This window comes from Oryctolagus cuniculus, chromosome 3, assembly GCF_051225735.1.
Source record: "Oryctolagus cuniculus isolate XC-2025 breed Fujian yellow rabbit chromosome 3, ASM5122573v1, whole genome shotgun sequence".
Lineage (NCBI taxonomy): Eukaryota > Metazoa > Chordata > Mammalia > Lagomorpha > Leporidae > Oryctolagus > Oryctolagus cuniculus.
Window position 1 is genome coordinate 179,615,165 of NC_142869.1, and position 15,281 is coordinate 179,630,445.

The window sequence follows — 15,281 nt, forward strand, 5'->3', positions numbered from 1 at the left end:
GTATGTGTATATTATATGACTATAAACATGTTATCTGCTACCTTTTTCTATCCCTGAGGGTACCAAGTTTTGGGGTTTTGTTATTATATGTAGATATACAGTAGGTGGTTAATAAATATTAATTGAATTAATATAGTGACAAATATATACTGTCTGTATAATTAATAACAATATTAATTTATTTTATTTTATGAACTTTCTTATGAGTTTGATTGATAGCCAAATCCTTAGGGCTTAGAGTCTGGGTAACATACTAAAACTAACCACTAGGCTTGTATCATAATTCACTTAATGTCCACTAGTTTGTTCTAATATTCTTGCTTGTTTTATGCATCTCACCTTACAAATAACTTGTTTGTATATGAACATAACCATTAACCTGATAAAGTATCTTCTGTCTATTGAGAATGATTCTCATTTTGCTGTGATCTGTTTGTTCTGTTTGTTTAGCCTATGTACTTATATTCCTTTCTCAAAGAAGTCAGTGCTGCATTGCTGATTCTCTTCTGTTATTTCAAACATAATTTGATAGCATTGATCAAGAGACCCTGTTTCAACACCCTCCATTATCCAGACATTTGTGAGAAATAATGACACAAAAACCCCTTATAGTATTTATATAATTTATAGATTATACACATGGAGTCCAGTCAGTGTGGAATAGTTTTAGGTAGTCTACAGAACACCATCTTCCCCACTGGTTTTCAGTATAATCTAACAGAGTGGCAGCTTTCTTAGATTGTTTACTGCCCCACATTTTTAATAGTCAAGGTATTTTGCATCATAGTAGTTGATCCTCATAACCATTATGTAAGGCTGACAGAGTAAGAATTATTATTCCTATTTTACATATGAAGAATCTATATTTCAGAAAGTATGGATGGTTTGCCCAAGGTCACATGGTAAAAATATATCTATAGCTAAAATTCAGATTGTGGCTGTAGTTCTTTATCTTATATTTCCTCATCCCTAAAGAATGTATCTTTACCTGTTTTTAATGTGCATATTTAATAGTCCTGCTTGACCATGCCATCAGATTTTGATTTATCTGATTTTTTCAGAAAAGAATTCATTTTAGTTACATCTGGTTTTAAATGGAAATATATTGGTAGTCACTTCTTTATTGCATTAAGAGACCAAAATATGATGTATAAGCAAACATTAAATTGTTCCCATTGTAAGCATCATTTCAGTTCTTTTGTACAGTTATCCTCTCAAGTGAGCTATGCTTATTTTTAAATTTCTTTTCTCATGAACTATATACTTTAAATTTGTCTATTTTTGTTTTATTAACTGTGTTCCTATTATAGTAATTCATAATTTAAACCACATCCCTTTACAATTAGCTTCCACACTTGGCTCCTGAAGAAGTATGTTTCTCTCTAGGGAGATGTCATCCATTAGAAAAAGGAGCCAGATCTCAGTCAGGAAACCTGGGCTTTTGACCTCTGCTCCTCACTGTTGTTGCATATCAGTTACTTCTTTGAACATCTGCTCTTGAAATTTGTAAAATGGAGAAAATTATCCCACCTAATACTTCTTGCTGAAAGAAAAGATGAAATATTCTTGAATTTATAGTTTGTTCTTGGATGAAAGACTCTGTAAGTGCAAGAAGTTCTGTTTTACAACTACTCTAATGAAATAATTAAATTCCTACTGATATTGGCATGTAGTATTGAATACAGATCAACGTGTAGCTCCCTATGCCATTGGTAAAACTATGAACCAAAGTGGCAGGCATATGTGAGAGAATGGTCATATCTGATTGGAATGGTCTAATGTACATTAGTAGGATCTCAGGTAAAGAGTGCAGAATCGCCATAGCATGGGATGAAAATCTGTCAAATGCTAAGATTGGGCTGGTTTCTTGCATCAAGATGAGTGTGTAGAGAATGAGTGACAGGATCAGTTAAAGAAAAATTGAAGAGCAATGAGAGAAAGTTAATATTAAAAGAAAAGAGGAAAGATGAGGGCAAGTTTCATTTAGCAAATGGTGATAGTTATTTATCATCAATTTTATGCTTTACCTACTAGAGCATAGTAACAAATTGTGACATCTAGAAGGGAAATACCAAATTCAATAAAGTAAAAAATTTTCTAGTTACATCAGAAGACAAAACATAACCGTATAAAGTACAATTCACTCACATGTGAAAGAAAACACTCTATTTGAAGCAGAAAGAAATTTAATACAAGTAAGTAGGTGTATGCAAAAGTCTTGGAGAGACCAAAGGAGCAATCTCTGGTTGCTCTCACCAAGACCAATGCCCTGCACAACAATGAGAATGGAATTGCCGAAAGAACTGCTGCCTCTGTTACAGTCAGTGAGATTGGAAATAAGGAAACCATCACAAAATCGGCTGGTCCCAGGGTTGTTAATGTTTGCTAGATCCAACAACAGCTAATTCATATACCACCATCTCTCTTCTCACTCAGTTCACATATGAATTTGCTCACAGTTTTAGAAAGTCCATTTTGTGTCATGAAGAGAATTTATTTCCTCTAGTTCTCTGCATAAGGAGTGTGCCTTTGGAGCACTGACCACCTGCAGAGATGCCCACCTCCAAGAGCTCGTGATCTATGTGAACATAGGAATGTGCTGTGAACATGAGTAATGTGCAGCTGAAGCATTGAATAAGAAGGATTTAGGAAGGTAGACCAAGCAGTCAATAGTCCTTTCCTTCTGGTCAATTGTAATAGACTAGTCAGATCTGATGGTCTGGCAATGGGCCAGTTTCTTCAGAGCTTCCTTGACCTCTCGATTCCTTAGGCAATAAATGAAAGGGTTGAGAGCAGGGGTGACAATGGCATAAAAGATGGAAATAATTTTGTTCATGTTGAAAGCATGGATGGCTCGGGGTCGGGCATACATGAAAATTGTGGCTGAATAGAAGATAGTGACCACCACAAGGTGGGAGGCACAAGTAGAAAAGGCTTTCTGTTTTCCTGTGGGCATACGTAAAACAGTGGCCAGAATACACCCATAGGACAGGACAGTGATAGAGAGTGGGAAGAGAAAGATGATCAGTGCCAAGACAAAGTCTACCAACTCAGCCATGGACATATCTGTGCAGGAGAGGTTAAGTACTGGAGAGATGTCACAGAAGAAATGATTGATGACATTAGGGCCACAGAAACTGAGGCGGGAAATGAAGTAGATTTTTGCCAAGGAGATGCCGAAGCCAATGGTCCAGGAACCCAGAGCCAGGCGGAAGCAGAGCCCATGACTCATGATAGTGGGGTAGTGGAGTGGGCGGCAGATAGCCACATAACGGTCATAGGCCATGGCAGCCAGGAGCACACATTCTGTGCACATGAGTGCTATGAAGAAATAGAGTTGGATCATACAGTGAGTGAATGAGATGCTGTTGCTCATGGACCAAAAACTAAACAACAGCTTAGGCACAGTCACAGAGATGTACCAGGTCTCCAGAAAGGATAGGTTGGCCAGGAAGAAGTACATGGGCTTGTGCAGTGGCCTGTTCTGCTGCACCAACAGGATGATGATCACATTTTCAGTCATTGTCAGGATATAAGCCATAAGGAACATCAGGAACACTGCTGCACGCATGCTCAAGTTCCCAGGGAACCCCACTAGAATGAACTTGGTGACCCGTGTCTGATTCTCCACTTCCATGTTGGAGACACAGGGCTTGGATCTCCTAGGGGGGAAAAAACAAAATCACTTGATCAGACTCTGGTCCAGTGAAAATATTTTGTCTTTACCTTCTCTGGCGATCAATAACAGTAACAGGTGTTATTTATTAATGACATATAGATTAGATAGTGAACTGGTGTGAACACAGGGGAAGCAATTAGAGGATTAAATGTTAGTGGGGCCTGTTATGACTTGATGATATGGAAAAATAACTTTATCATTTCAAAATGGACTCTAGGCAGGCAAGAATAACGGGAGACTAACTGGAGGCTTTGCAGGGAAGGTGACAGTGACTGTGAACACTGTGGTTTAGAGAAGTGGCTGGGTTTAAGATACACTTAAGAAGCAGAATCTTTTAACAGTAGTTGAAGGCAAAGGGAGAAAGAATGAAGGAGAAATTTTGAATGAATACTTATTACACACGAGTGCTGCCATTTACTTAGAGAGGAAAACTTGGGATGCTTGCAGGCATTTTCCTCACAGTTGAAGAGAGAAATTGTTAAGAATTTGGTAGGTTATGATTTGATTAGATTTTAGCAGTCCAAAATATTTCCTTGTAATATGAGTACTTACTTGGTGCTAGGAAGCTTGCTAAGTACCTTACATAAAATATGGCATTTAATTCACAAAATAAAACTAGTGAGACATTATGAATCTCATTTCACAGACGACCCTGTGGTTTAGATAGATTAAGATTTCCAAATCAGAGAATGATGAAGTCAGGATTATTCTAAGACCTAGGGCTTTCTGCCTGCAGAGGCAGGCCTTTAAACAGAAGACTGAATCACTCCCAGATGAGGTAGTTGGCCAGTGCTTGGATTTGCCACCACTTTTATACATTTAAAATTCTTGAAACCTTTAGGAAGTGTTATCTAATCCTACTGAAAATTTTTTTCCAGTCACAAGCTATTAGAGATTAAATCAAATTTAAAAACAATACAGTATAATGAAAGTACGATTCAGTCTAGTGCACAAAACAGAAATGAATACATAGAAATGCTTGATATCTTAGTATGTATATCAGAGAAGAGATAGCCAGTGACTAAGTTTTGAAATATAAATAGAGAAGAAGAGATGATTTAGGAAGATGGACCAAGGCAAGGAGATCTGAAACTGCTTGGCTGTTTCAGGGAAGCAACACACTATGGCCCAGCTGCCATGCAAGTTAGCAAATTATGAGTGAGTGAATGAGTAGAAAAGTGATGGATTAGGAGAGAAAGGAGAAGGGAGAGAGAGAATATAAATTATCAAGACCAGATAATAACATACTCATATTGTACTATTGTACCCTAGCTTTTGATGTGGAAGAATTGTTTTGGAATGTATAGGGTTGCCAAGTCAGAAATTGGTAGACCAGTTGGAAGATCCCTTCTTAGCAGACTCTTAAAAACACACACAAAAAGAGAAAAATCACTGCAGCTAATAAGATTTGTTAAAGACACAAAGATGAAAATTTTTAGCTGTACCTGCTCACACAAGCAACTTTGTACTTCTAGGGGAATGTATACAACTTCTCCGTCAAAAAAAAAAAAAAAAAGACTTCCCTATTTCTCATTAACTAACTGAAAGTTCTACTGCATGCTAATGGAAGACAATATGGTGTTGCTACCTTATTATTTTACTATAAAATCTGTAGACCTATTTTTACCCATAATAGCTTTTATTCAATTTCAGAGTACTCAAAAAATATGCTACATCATGACAGATGTTACCATTGATCTAGAATCAAACATCTCATCTTCTCTCCATTCTGGCACCTGCTATGTGTGCACTTTCCTCTAGTTTGTTTTGGATTCTGTACAAATTAGGTTCCAAGTAATTTAAATTTAATGAAAATGCAACCTCCTTCCCCACCAAGAAGGAGCCACTTTTGTGCTGCAACCACAAGCAGGAGATGTGCAGTGTGCAGTATGGGCCTGTCAGGGGACATGGAATGGACCTAATGGCCGGGATCACACTTCGGGGCATTTGTTTCTGCTCCAACACCAGGAAAAGTCTGTTAAAAACAACAGGAGGAGACTGTTTCCTTAGCTCATTGCATAACCAGCTGCATTTTGATTTCAGATACTGTCAGCCATACTGATTACTGGGAATAGAGAGTGGGCAGAATGAAAGGGCATTAAGCATTCAGATTTAGAGGCCTTGAAGAGTGCTGCTTGCATGGTTAGAAAGTCATGTTCTGAAAAGGGGCACTCACCTTGGTGCAGTGGCTTCTGATGGGTTGAGGTGTGAAAAGAAACTCTTCACTGATTCTACAATAAGAAGAAGCAGAAAAAAAAGATTCAGGTGTTGAGTAGATATGAGGAACCCGCTCCCTAAACCTAGGAGGAGTGAATGGGCACAAATTACCCCTCTGTTTCCAAGCTGATAGGCAGAACAAGTTGAGAGGAGAGTCCTGCGTGCTAAGACTATGTGTGTGCCTGATGTGGCATCAAGCTGGCTCTTCCAGCACCCTGGTACCAGAACACCCATCACTTTCTTAGGGAACACTGCAGTGTTCTCAGGCAAGCCGAATTGTAATGATCTTTAGATTCTGAGGGCATTATATGCTACAAGACTTCTACTCTCTGTCAGTACCCAAGAGAAAACAACCTTGACGATAGCAGTTCAGGTCTCTTGTGGGATTCCAGAGAAATTTTTCATTTGTCTAAGTGTGGTGATCTTATTTGTTTCACATGATATTAGTTCCATGGGGAAAAAAATCCACTGATGACCACATACATTGAAAAGCACCATATGTTAGTTTCCTTTCAATCTGAAAGATGGATCAATGCAATAAACTCTTCTGCATTTAAATCTCTATTTTCAGTTATTATTAAGTCTTTGGCTTGTCTGAAACAGAATGATCATTTCCATGCTCCAAGGCAGATATTGATACCAGAAATCAATTAATATTGCTACATTTTGGTAAAAGTTTAAATAAAAATATTTTAATGGTTATGCCTTAAATATTTAATAAATAATTTATCATGATGGGGTCATTGTCACATTTTGTGAGCTTCCTTGTACCACTTGACCAATATTTCACATTCTGGGACAAAGCTCTAGTTGGCTATCACTTCTCTATATTGTGTAGAACTAAGTAACCCTCACATGAAGAAAGACTACATGTGTGCCTGATGTATCAGCTGTCATATTCACTATGGTTTCATGAATGATAAATGGAGATATTAAGAGTTTATTTTCTGACCTTATCACTTTGGCTAGGACTTCCAATTAAAAAGAAAAGATGAGCATGAACATGCAGGTAATGTTTTTAGTCTTAGAGGGGAATCATTTAGTATGTTACCACTAAAGATGACTTTACCTGAAAATTATTGTAGATACCCTTTATTGGTTACGTTACCTTCTATGATAATGCTTTCAAGCCTTCATCATAACTGAATTTGAATTATATATACTATCTTTTTATTCAGCTATTGTGATAATTGTTTTTTTTCTTTCAGTCTATTGGCATGAAAAATAGATTGATTTGATTTCTTTCTGGATGTTGAACTAAGCTTGCATGTCCTGAATAACCATCCCTCATGACTGTGATCTATTATATTTTTGTAAAATATTTTGCTAATATTTAATTAAGATTATTTATGTGTGTTCATGAACATTATTGGTCTGTGCTTGTATCTTTAGTCTGTGCATAAGGGTAATTCTGGCCTTGTAGAATGATGGACTAAGTGGTCTTTTCTATTTTTGGAAGAGTTTGTTTACAACTAATACTATATAACCCTTATATAATTAATAGAATTCATTAGTGCAGTCATCTGAGCCTGTAGCTTTTAATGGGAAGATTTTTAACTATAAAGTCAAGATACGGAATTTAACTATATTAACTATACAGCTAACTATATTGAGTATAAATTCCTACATAGGGAAATTTTAGGTTACCTATTTCTTCTTATGTGGGTTTTGGTAGCTTTTGACTTTCATGAAATTTAATTTTTTAAGCATTTTTTATTTATAAAGAGGGAACAAATTTCATGTATTTCATATATACAGTTTTAAGAACATAATGATACTTCCCGCCCTACCCTTTCTCCTGTAGGACTGGAATAGGGTTCAGTTCACATGTTTCAGTGCTGGGACTAGAGTTTTAGGTGTGATGAGCCCCAGCACCAGTTGTTTTATCTCCTCAGAACCTGGAAAAGGGCCCATCCAAGTCATGTAGCCACAAAGGTACAGTTATTAGTGTCACAAAGAGTTATTGGTGTCACAAACCCCAGCATCACTCAGACTTGCAAGTAAGGCAAGGGAACACCTCCTTTATATCCTTAGCACAAAGAACAAGGCCACAGCTATCACAATCCCTGGTGTAACTGGGACTGAAGTTACATAGCCTTAGAAGCACACATTTATCACAAACTGACTTCTACCTTTACAAACTGCTGTAGACTATACCCCAGCACCACTTATACACACAGCTGACACTGATTAAAACAAAGAATCTCTCAGAAGTTACACTGAAGGTTACTCAGAGTTTATACCTAGAACCAAAGCCAAAGCAACAAATCAAGTGATAACCATCATTCTATATAAATGATAAACTCTGCCCATAAAACCTCCTCAGTAAAGAAGATAGGACTGTCACACCAGATATGTAGATGTCAATGTAGAGACATAGGAAATATGAAAAAGCAGCATAGCATTACTGTGCTACAGAGCACAGTAATTCTCTAGAACTAGATCCTAATCTGAAGATATTTGAAATATCTGAAATAGAATTTAAAATATAATTGTAAGGAAACTCAATGCAGTGCAATAAAATACAGATAGCTTGAATAAATAAGGAAATCCATAGGTGACATGAATGAAAATTTCACTAAAGGAGATAAAAATCATTAAGAAGTACCAAACAGAAATTTTGAAGATTGAAATTTCAATTGATGATATAAAAATATGACTGAGAGCTTCAACAGTAGAATAGAACAAATGAAGAAAGAGTTTCTGATCTGAGGGTCAGATTTTGAAATAACTCTATATGACAAAGATAAAAAGAATGAAGAAAGTCTATGCAAAATATAGAATATCATTAAGCAGCCAAATACTCATATTATAGCAATTCCTGAAGGAGAAGGAAAAAGGCATTGAGAACCTGCTAAATGAAATAATAGTTAAAAATGTCCCAAGTCTTGAAGAAGACATGGATATCAAGATACAAGAAGTGTAAAAGAACCCGAGACAACTCAACAAAAAAAAGTTCTTCTGCAAGGCACATTGTAATTACACTGGCAAAAGTTAAGGACAAGGAGAGAATCTAAAGACAATAAGGGCGCACTCCGACTCCGAGAACGGGGAGGAGGAGGAGGAGGAAGAGGAGGCCGCGGATACAGGGGCGTTCAGTGCTCCAGTAATAAACCGATTCACAAGGCGTGCCTCAGTATGTGCGGAAGCTTACAATCCTGATGAGGAAAAGGATGATGTTGAGTCCAGGATCATACATCCCAAAACTGATTACCAAAGAAATAGATTGCAAGAGGCTTGCAAAGACATCCTGCTCTTTAAGAACCTGGATCCGGAGCAGATGTCTCAAGTGTTAGACGCCCGCCATGTTTGAAAAACTGGTCAAGGAAGGGGAGCATGTCATCGACCAAGGTGACGATGGGGACAACCTTTACGTCATCGACAGAGGAACATCTGACATTTACGTAGTGTGACGGTGTGGGAAGATGTGTTGGCAACCACGATAACTGTGGGAGTTTCGGCGAGCTGGCCTTAATGTACAACACACCCAGAGCAGCTACAATCACTGCTACCTCTCCTGGTACTCTATGGGGCCCGGACAGGGTAACCTTCAGGAGGATAATTGTGAAAAATAATGCCAAAAAGAGGAAAATGTATGAAAGCTTTATCGAGTCACTGCCGTTCTTCAAATTCCTGGAGGTTCCTGAATGCCCAAAAGTGGTAGATGTGATTGGCACCAAAGTATACAATGATGGAGAACAGATCATTGCTCAGGGAGATCTTGCGGATTCTTTTTTCATTGTAGAATCTGGAGAGGTGAAAATTACCATGAAGAGAAAGGGCAAGTCCGAAGTGGAAGAGAAGGGCGTGGTGGAAATCGCTGGCTGCTCCCGGGGACAGTACTTTGGAGAGCTCTCCCTGGTGACGAACAAGCCTTGAGCAGCCTTGGCGCACGCCATTGGGACCGTCAAATGCCTGGCCATGGATGTGAAAGTGTTTGAGAGGCTCTTGGGACCTTGCATGGAGATCATGAAAAGGAACATAGCCACGTATGAAGAGCAGTTAGTGGCGCTGCTTGGAACAAACATGGATATTGTTGAACCTACTGCATGAAGCGGAAGTATGGAACAAGAAGACCTATAATGACAAAGTGACACAGTATTGGTTAGTGCACTGAGGATGTGTTTGTCTAGATGCCAAGCATTTTCTGTGGTTTCAGGTTTTTTCCTTTTTTTTTTTTTTTAACATTTACGAGGTATCAGTACACCGTAGTGACCTAATAGTCAGTAGGCTTTAACATCACTTTCTAAAGAGTAGTTCATAAAAAAAAAAAACCCCAACATATTGGTAAAATGACTTTCTACTCCACAAAATTACTTGACTGAGAGATTTATTCAAATGATTGTAATACATTAAAAGTATGTGTGTTTAAGAAGATAATTAAAATATGTTACCGTGGATGATATGTGTTTGACTTCTTCATGATGTCATATAAGACTGTGCCCATGTGAGAGGGACCTTGGCAGGAATCATGCTGTGAGGCATGGTGTCAGGTTCCTTTTTATAACTCATTCTGTATAGTAGTATTGTAATCATTCTTGTTTTAAAGCTCTTCTGGCTTGGTAAGTTATGTGCTGGCCTTGGCCTGTTGGTGAAATGGTATACAATGTCATATGCAATTTTAAAACTTTTATATTTTGCAGTAAAGTACATTTTGACTTTAAAAAAAAGACATTAAGATGAAACATCAAGTTACATGTAAAGGAAAACCAATTAAACTAACAGAAGACTTCTAAGCAGAAATCCTGCAGACAGTGGTATGATATATTCAAGGTCTTAAAAGGAAAAATTTCCAACCAAGAGTATTATAGCCAGTGATTTTGTTCTTTAGAAGTTAAGGAGAGGTACCAGTGCTGTGGCGTAGCGGGTGAGGACACTGCTTGCAGCACCGGCATCCTATATAGGTGCCAGTTCAAGTCCCGGCTGCTCCACTTCCAATCCGGCTCTCTTCTGTGGCCTAGAAAAGCAGTGGAGGATGGCCAAAGTACTTGGGCCCCTGCACCCGCATGGGAGACCCAGAGGAAGCTCTTGTCTCCTGGCTTCAAATTGGTGCAGCTCTGGTCATTGCAGCCAATTGGGGAGTGAACCAGCAGATGGAAGATATCTCTCTCTCTCTACCTCTCCCTTTTGGTAACTCTGACTTTCAAATAAATAAATCTTTATAGAAAGGAAGTTAAGGAGAAAGAAAGAATCTCTTAGATGAGGGTAAACTGAGAGAATTCACCAGCATCAGACCAGCCTTACAAAAAATTCCGAAGGGAGTCCTCTATTAGAAGTAAACGTCATGAAAACACATGCTATTACCAAATTCTCTAACAGAGTATGTATAATCTGTATCCTATCAACAGAATGACAGGTGTTAGTTCTTATCTATCACTACTAACCTACAATGTAGGTGGATCAAATTCCCCAGCCAAAAGATTTAATTTGGCTAAATGAGTAAAAAAAGACCAAGACCCCACTGTATGCTGCTGACAAGAAACTCATTTCACAAATAAAGATATACTTAAATTTAAAGTAAAGAGCTGGAAAAAGATATACCAGACAAATGGAAACCAAATAAACATGAGTAGATATATATATATATATATATATCAAATATATATACTGTAAACGAAGAAAATTCTATATTGATTAAATGATAGATTCTGCAAGAAGATGTAACAATCATATATATATATATATATATATATATATAAAATCACTGAACATAAGACCACCCAGATACATATAGCAAGTACTATTAGACTTAAAGGGAGAGGGTAGACTCTGTTACAGTAATAGTTGGGTCCTTCAACATCCCACTGTGAGTAATAGACAGATTATCCTGGCAGAAAATCAACAAAGATACACTGGAATTGACCTATACTATTGGGCAAATGGACCTTACAGAGGATTACAGAACATTTCACCCAACAGCTACAGAATACACATTCTTATAATTACCACATGGAATATTCTTTAGGATAGACCACATGTTATGCCACAAATCAAGTCTTCGTGAATTTTAAGACTGAAACCATACCATGTATCCTATGAAACCCCAAAGGAGTAGAACTAGAAATCAACAAGAACAACAGAATGTTTACAAATACATGGAAATTAAACAACATGCTAGTGAATGATCGAAGGTCATTGAATAAATTTAAAAGGAAATAAACTTTCTTAAAATTAGTGAAAATGAAAACAATATATCAAAGCTTGTATGATACATAAAATCAATATTGACAGGGAAGTTTATTAAGAGCTTATATTGAAAAAAGAGAAAAGTTTCAAATAAATGATCTAATGATGCATCTCCAATATTTAGAAAAGCAAGAACAAATAAACTCCAAAGTACCAGGAGGCAAGAAATAGTAAGCTTCAGAGCAGAGATAGATGAAATAGAAACTTAGAGAACAATACAAGAGATCAACAAAACAAAAAAGCTGTGTTTTTGAGAAGATAAAAAAGAGATAAATCTTTATCCAGATTATCAAAGAGAAAAAACTCAAATAAAATTAGAAATTAAAAATAAGATATTACAGTTGACAACATGGAAATACAATGGACAAGAGAAACCACTATGAACAACTATTTGCTAACAAGATATCTGGAAGAAATGAATAAATTTCTGTAAATGAATAACCTACCAATATTAAATCAAGAAGATACAGAACATCTAAACGGACCCAACACAAGCAATGATATTGAAGCAGAAAGTAAAAGTCTCCCATAAAGGAAAAGTCCACAACTTCTATTAAGAGATTATATTGAATCAATCAATCTCTTTCTCTCTTTCTCTGCCTCTCCTCTCTCTGTGTAACTCTGACTTTCAAATAAATAAATATATAAAAAAGAGCTTATATTGAAAAAATAGAAAGGTCTCAAATAAATGATCTAATGATGCATCTCTAAGATTTAGATATACCACTGAATTCTACAAAACATTTGAAGATGCTTTACCCCCAATACTTTTTAAGTATTCCAAAATATTGAACAGGATGGTACTCTACCAAACTCTTTATGAGACCAGCATCATTTTGATACCAAAATCAAGCAAATACACAACATGGAAAGAAAACTACAGATCCATGTCCTTGATGACCATAGGAGCAAAAATTCTCAAGAAAATACTAGAAAACTGAATCCAAAACCACATCAAAAAGATCTTACATCACAAACAAGTAGGATTTATCCTAGAAACTCCAAGGTGCTTCAACATTCACAAATCAATAAATGTCAAAATTCACATCAGCAGAATCCAAAACCAAAACCATATGATCATCTTAATAGATGTGGAAAAAGCACTTAATAATATTCAACATCCTTTCCTAAAAAAAAAAAAAAAAAACCTCCACAAATTGGGTTTGGGTTTATAAAGACATGCCTCAAAATTATAAAGGCTATATGTGATAAACTAATAGCCAATATCTTGCTGTATGGTAAAAAGCTAAAAGCACTTCCGCTCAAGTCTAGAACAAGACAAGGATGTCTACCTTCATGACTGATTCAGTACAGTATTAGAATTATTAGCAAGAGCAATTAAGGAGGAAAAAGGCATCAAAATTGGAAAGGAGTGAATCAGAATATCCATGTTCACAGATTACATGATGTTGTACATGAAAAAACCTAAATACTGCTCCAGAAAGCTATTAGAATTGATAAGCCAATTTGGCAAAGTTGCAGGGCACAAAATAAACATAGAAAAACAGTAACTTTTTAATTTAAAAAAGATTTCTTCGCCGGCACACCGGGTTCTAGTCCCGGTCGGGGCGCCGGATTCTTTCCCAGTTGCCCCTCTTCCAGGCCAGCTCTCTGCTATGGCCTGGGAAGGCAGTGGAGGATGGCCCAAGTGCTTGGGCCCTGCACCCCATGGGAGACCAGGAGAAGCACCTGGCTCCTGCCTTCAGATCAGCGTGGTGCACTGGCCGCAGCGTGCCGGCCGTGGCGGCCATTGGAGGGTGAACCAACGGCAAAAGGAAGACCTTTCTCTCTGTCTCTCTTACTATCCACTAAGCCTGTCTAAAAAAAAAATTTCTTTATTTATGTGCCTGAAAGAGTTATGGAAGAGGGAAGAAGAGAGAGAGCACTTCAATCTGTCAATTCCCTCCCCAGATGACTGCAACACTGCAGCTGAGTCATGCCAAAGCCAGGAGCCAGGGACTTCTGGGACTCCCACATAGGTGGCAGGGATCCAAGCACTTGTGTCATCCTCCTCTGTTTATCCTAGGCCATTAGAGGGAGTTGGATCACTGGCATCACAGGTGGCTACTTTATCCACTATACAACAATGCAGGCTCCAACAGTAGCTTTTTTATACATTGATGATGAACTTGCCAAAAGAGAAATTAAAAAAAGAAATCCCCATTCACAGCAGCTGCAGAAATCAAATATTTAGGAATATATTTAACAAAAGAAATTAAAGATCTCTACAGTTTAAACATTGATGATGAAAGAAATCATCAGGAGGAGGCAAGATGGCGGAATAGGAAGGGAGCACACTGATAGTCCGGGGAGAGACAGTTTAATAACAGTGGAGATACTGCAGGTTCAAGGAAAAGTAGGGGAGAAAACAGCAGAAGAAACTCTTCTGGAACGCGTGATTCACAGTGGACCTGCGTGGAGAGCGTGGGAGCCCACAGCTCGGGATACCAGCGTGAGACTCAACACACCAGCGCTGGAAAGCGAGGTGAGCCGAACCTCAATAGCCCGAGACACTGGCAGGCAAGCGGAGAGAGGAGACTAGAGGGAACGACCCCCGGGGGGGGGGGGAGTTCAACAGGCTAACTGGAAGAGAGAGAGAGAGAGAAAAAAAGGTAACTGGTACAGACACGGGTTTCTCTCTCTCCGCTCACCTCTCAAGGGCGAGCAAGACAAAGAGCAGGCGCCATCTTGGACATACGTCATAAGCAGAGCGACCTCAGGTCTGCACCGGCCCTGAGCCTAGCAGAAAAACCTGACTCTGGGCGGGGCGAACTAACAGGAGATTAGGACCTAGTAAATTTGTGGTGCTACTAAACTGAGACTGTGAAAAAAGAGACGGTGGGGGAGAGAACTCGCAGAATTCACGTGAGTACTCTCCAGAGACGCTACAATTCCGTAACTTTGGCAACCCAGTGGGAGACTGAAGGAGAATTTGAGCCCACTCTGAGGGCCGAACAGATTCCCTGTGTGGTCCTTGGGAAAGAGCTTCCGATCTCTGGCTCCTGTGGGTATATCATTTGCCTGCTAACTACCTCCAACTTCATTCAGCTGTGCGGAATTACTTCCCTTTTGAACCAAAAAAAAAAAAAAAAAAAAAGAGAGAGAGAGAGATCTATCACGCCTAACCTGGGAGTGTCACCTTTGGCACACCAAACAGACAGCTCAGGCCACACCCATCTCAAGCCTCTAAGGCTCCATC

At 38.3% G+C, this 15,281-nt stretch overlaps 1 protein-coding gene and 1 pseudogene across 3 annotated transcripts; one reads left to right on the plus strand and one right to left on the minus strand.

Annotated features, from left to right (window-relative positions):
• Window positions 1-650: 650 nt before the first annotated feature.
• On the minus strand, window positions 651-15,051 carry OR6B1 (olfactory receptor family 6 subfamily B member 1). 3 transcript variants are annotated; one of them, XM_089329596.1, is made up of 4 exons: window positions 14,734-14,811; window positions 10,291-10,481; window positions 5,856-5,910; window positions 651-3,662 (listed from the first exon to the last, which is right to left on the minus strand). In XM_089329596.1, exon 4 carries the CDS (start codon window positions 3,635-3,637, stop codon window positions 2,702-2,704), a length of 936 nt encoding a protein of 311 aa, XP_089185722.1. In that variant the 5' UTR covers window positions 3,638-3,662; window positions 5,856-5,910; window positions 10,291-10,481; window positions 14,734-14,811; the 3' UTR covers window positions 651-2,701. The 3 variants fall into 3 exon arrangements, with proteins under 3 accessions (XP_089185722.1, XP_089185721.1, XP_069927474.1); XM_089329595.1 differs by lacking the exon at window positions 10,291-10,481 and having other exon boundaries at window positions 14,734-15,051; XM_070071373.2 differs by lacking the exons at window positions 10,291-10,481; window positions 14,734-14,811 and adding an exon at window positions 9,664-9,780.
• Window positions 8,933-9,949, plus strand: LOC149127626 (cAMP-dependent protein kinase type II-beta regulatory subunit pseudogene; annotated as a pseudogene).
• Window positions 15,052-15,281: the final 230 nt, after the last annotated feature.

Excerpts from the sequence above, each read along its gene's own strand:
- OR6B1 (XM_089329595.1), bottom strand. The coding sequence starts at position 14,785 with ATGACGTATGTCCAAGATGGCGCCTGCTCTTTGTCTTGCTCGCCCTTG. Across the intron at positions 5,911-14,733 it reads GTCTTGCTCGCCCTTGAGAG|AATCAGTGAAGAGTTTCTTT; the intron begins GTGAGCGGAGAG and ends TTCTTATTGTAG. Across the intron at positions 3,663-5,855 it reads TCAGAAGCCACTGCACCAAG|GAGATCCAAGCCCTGTGTCT; the intron begins GTGAGTGCCCCT and ends TTTCCCCCCTAG.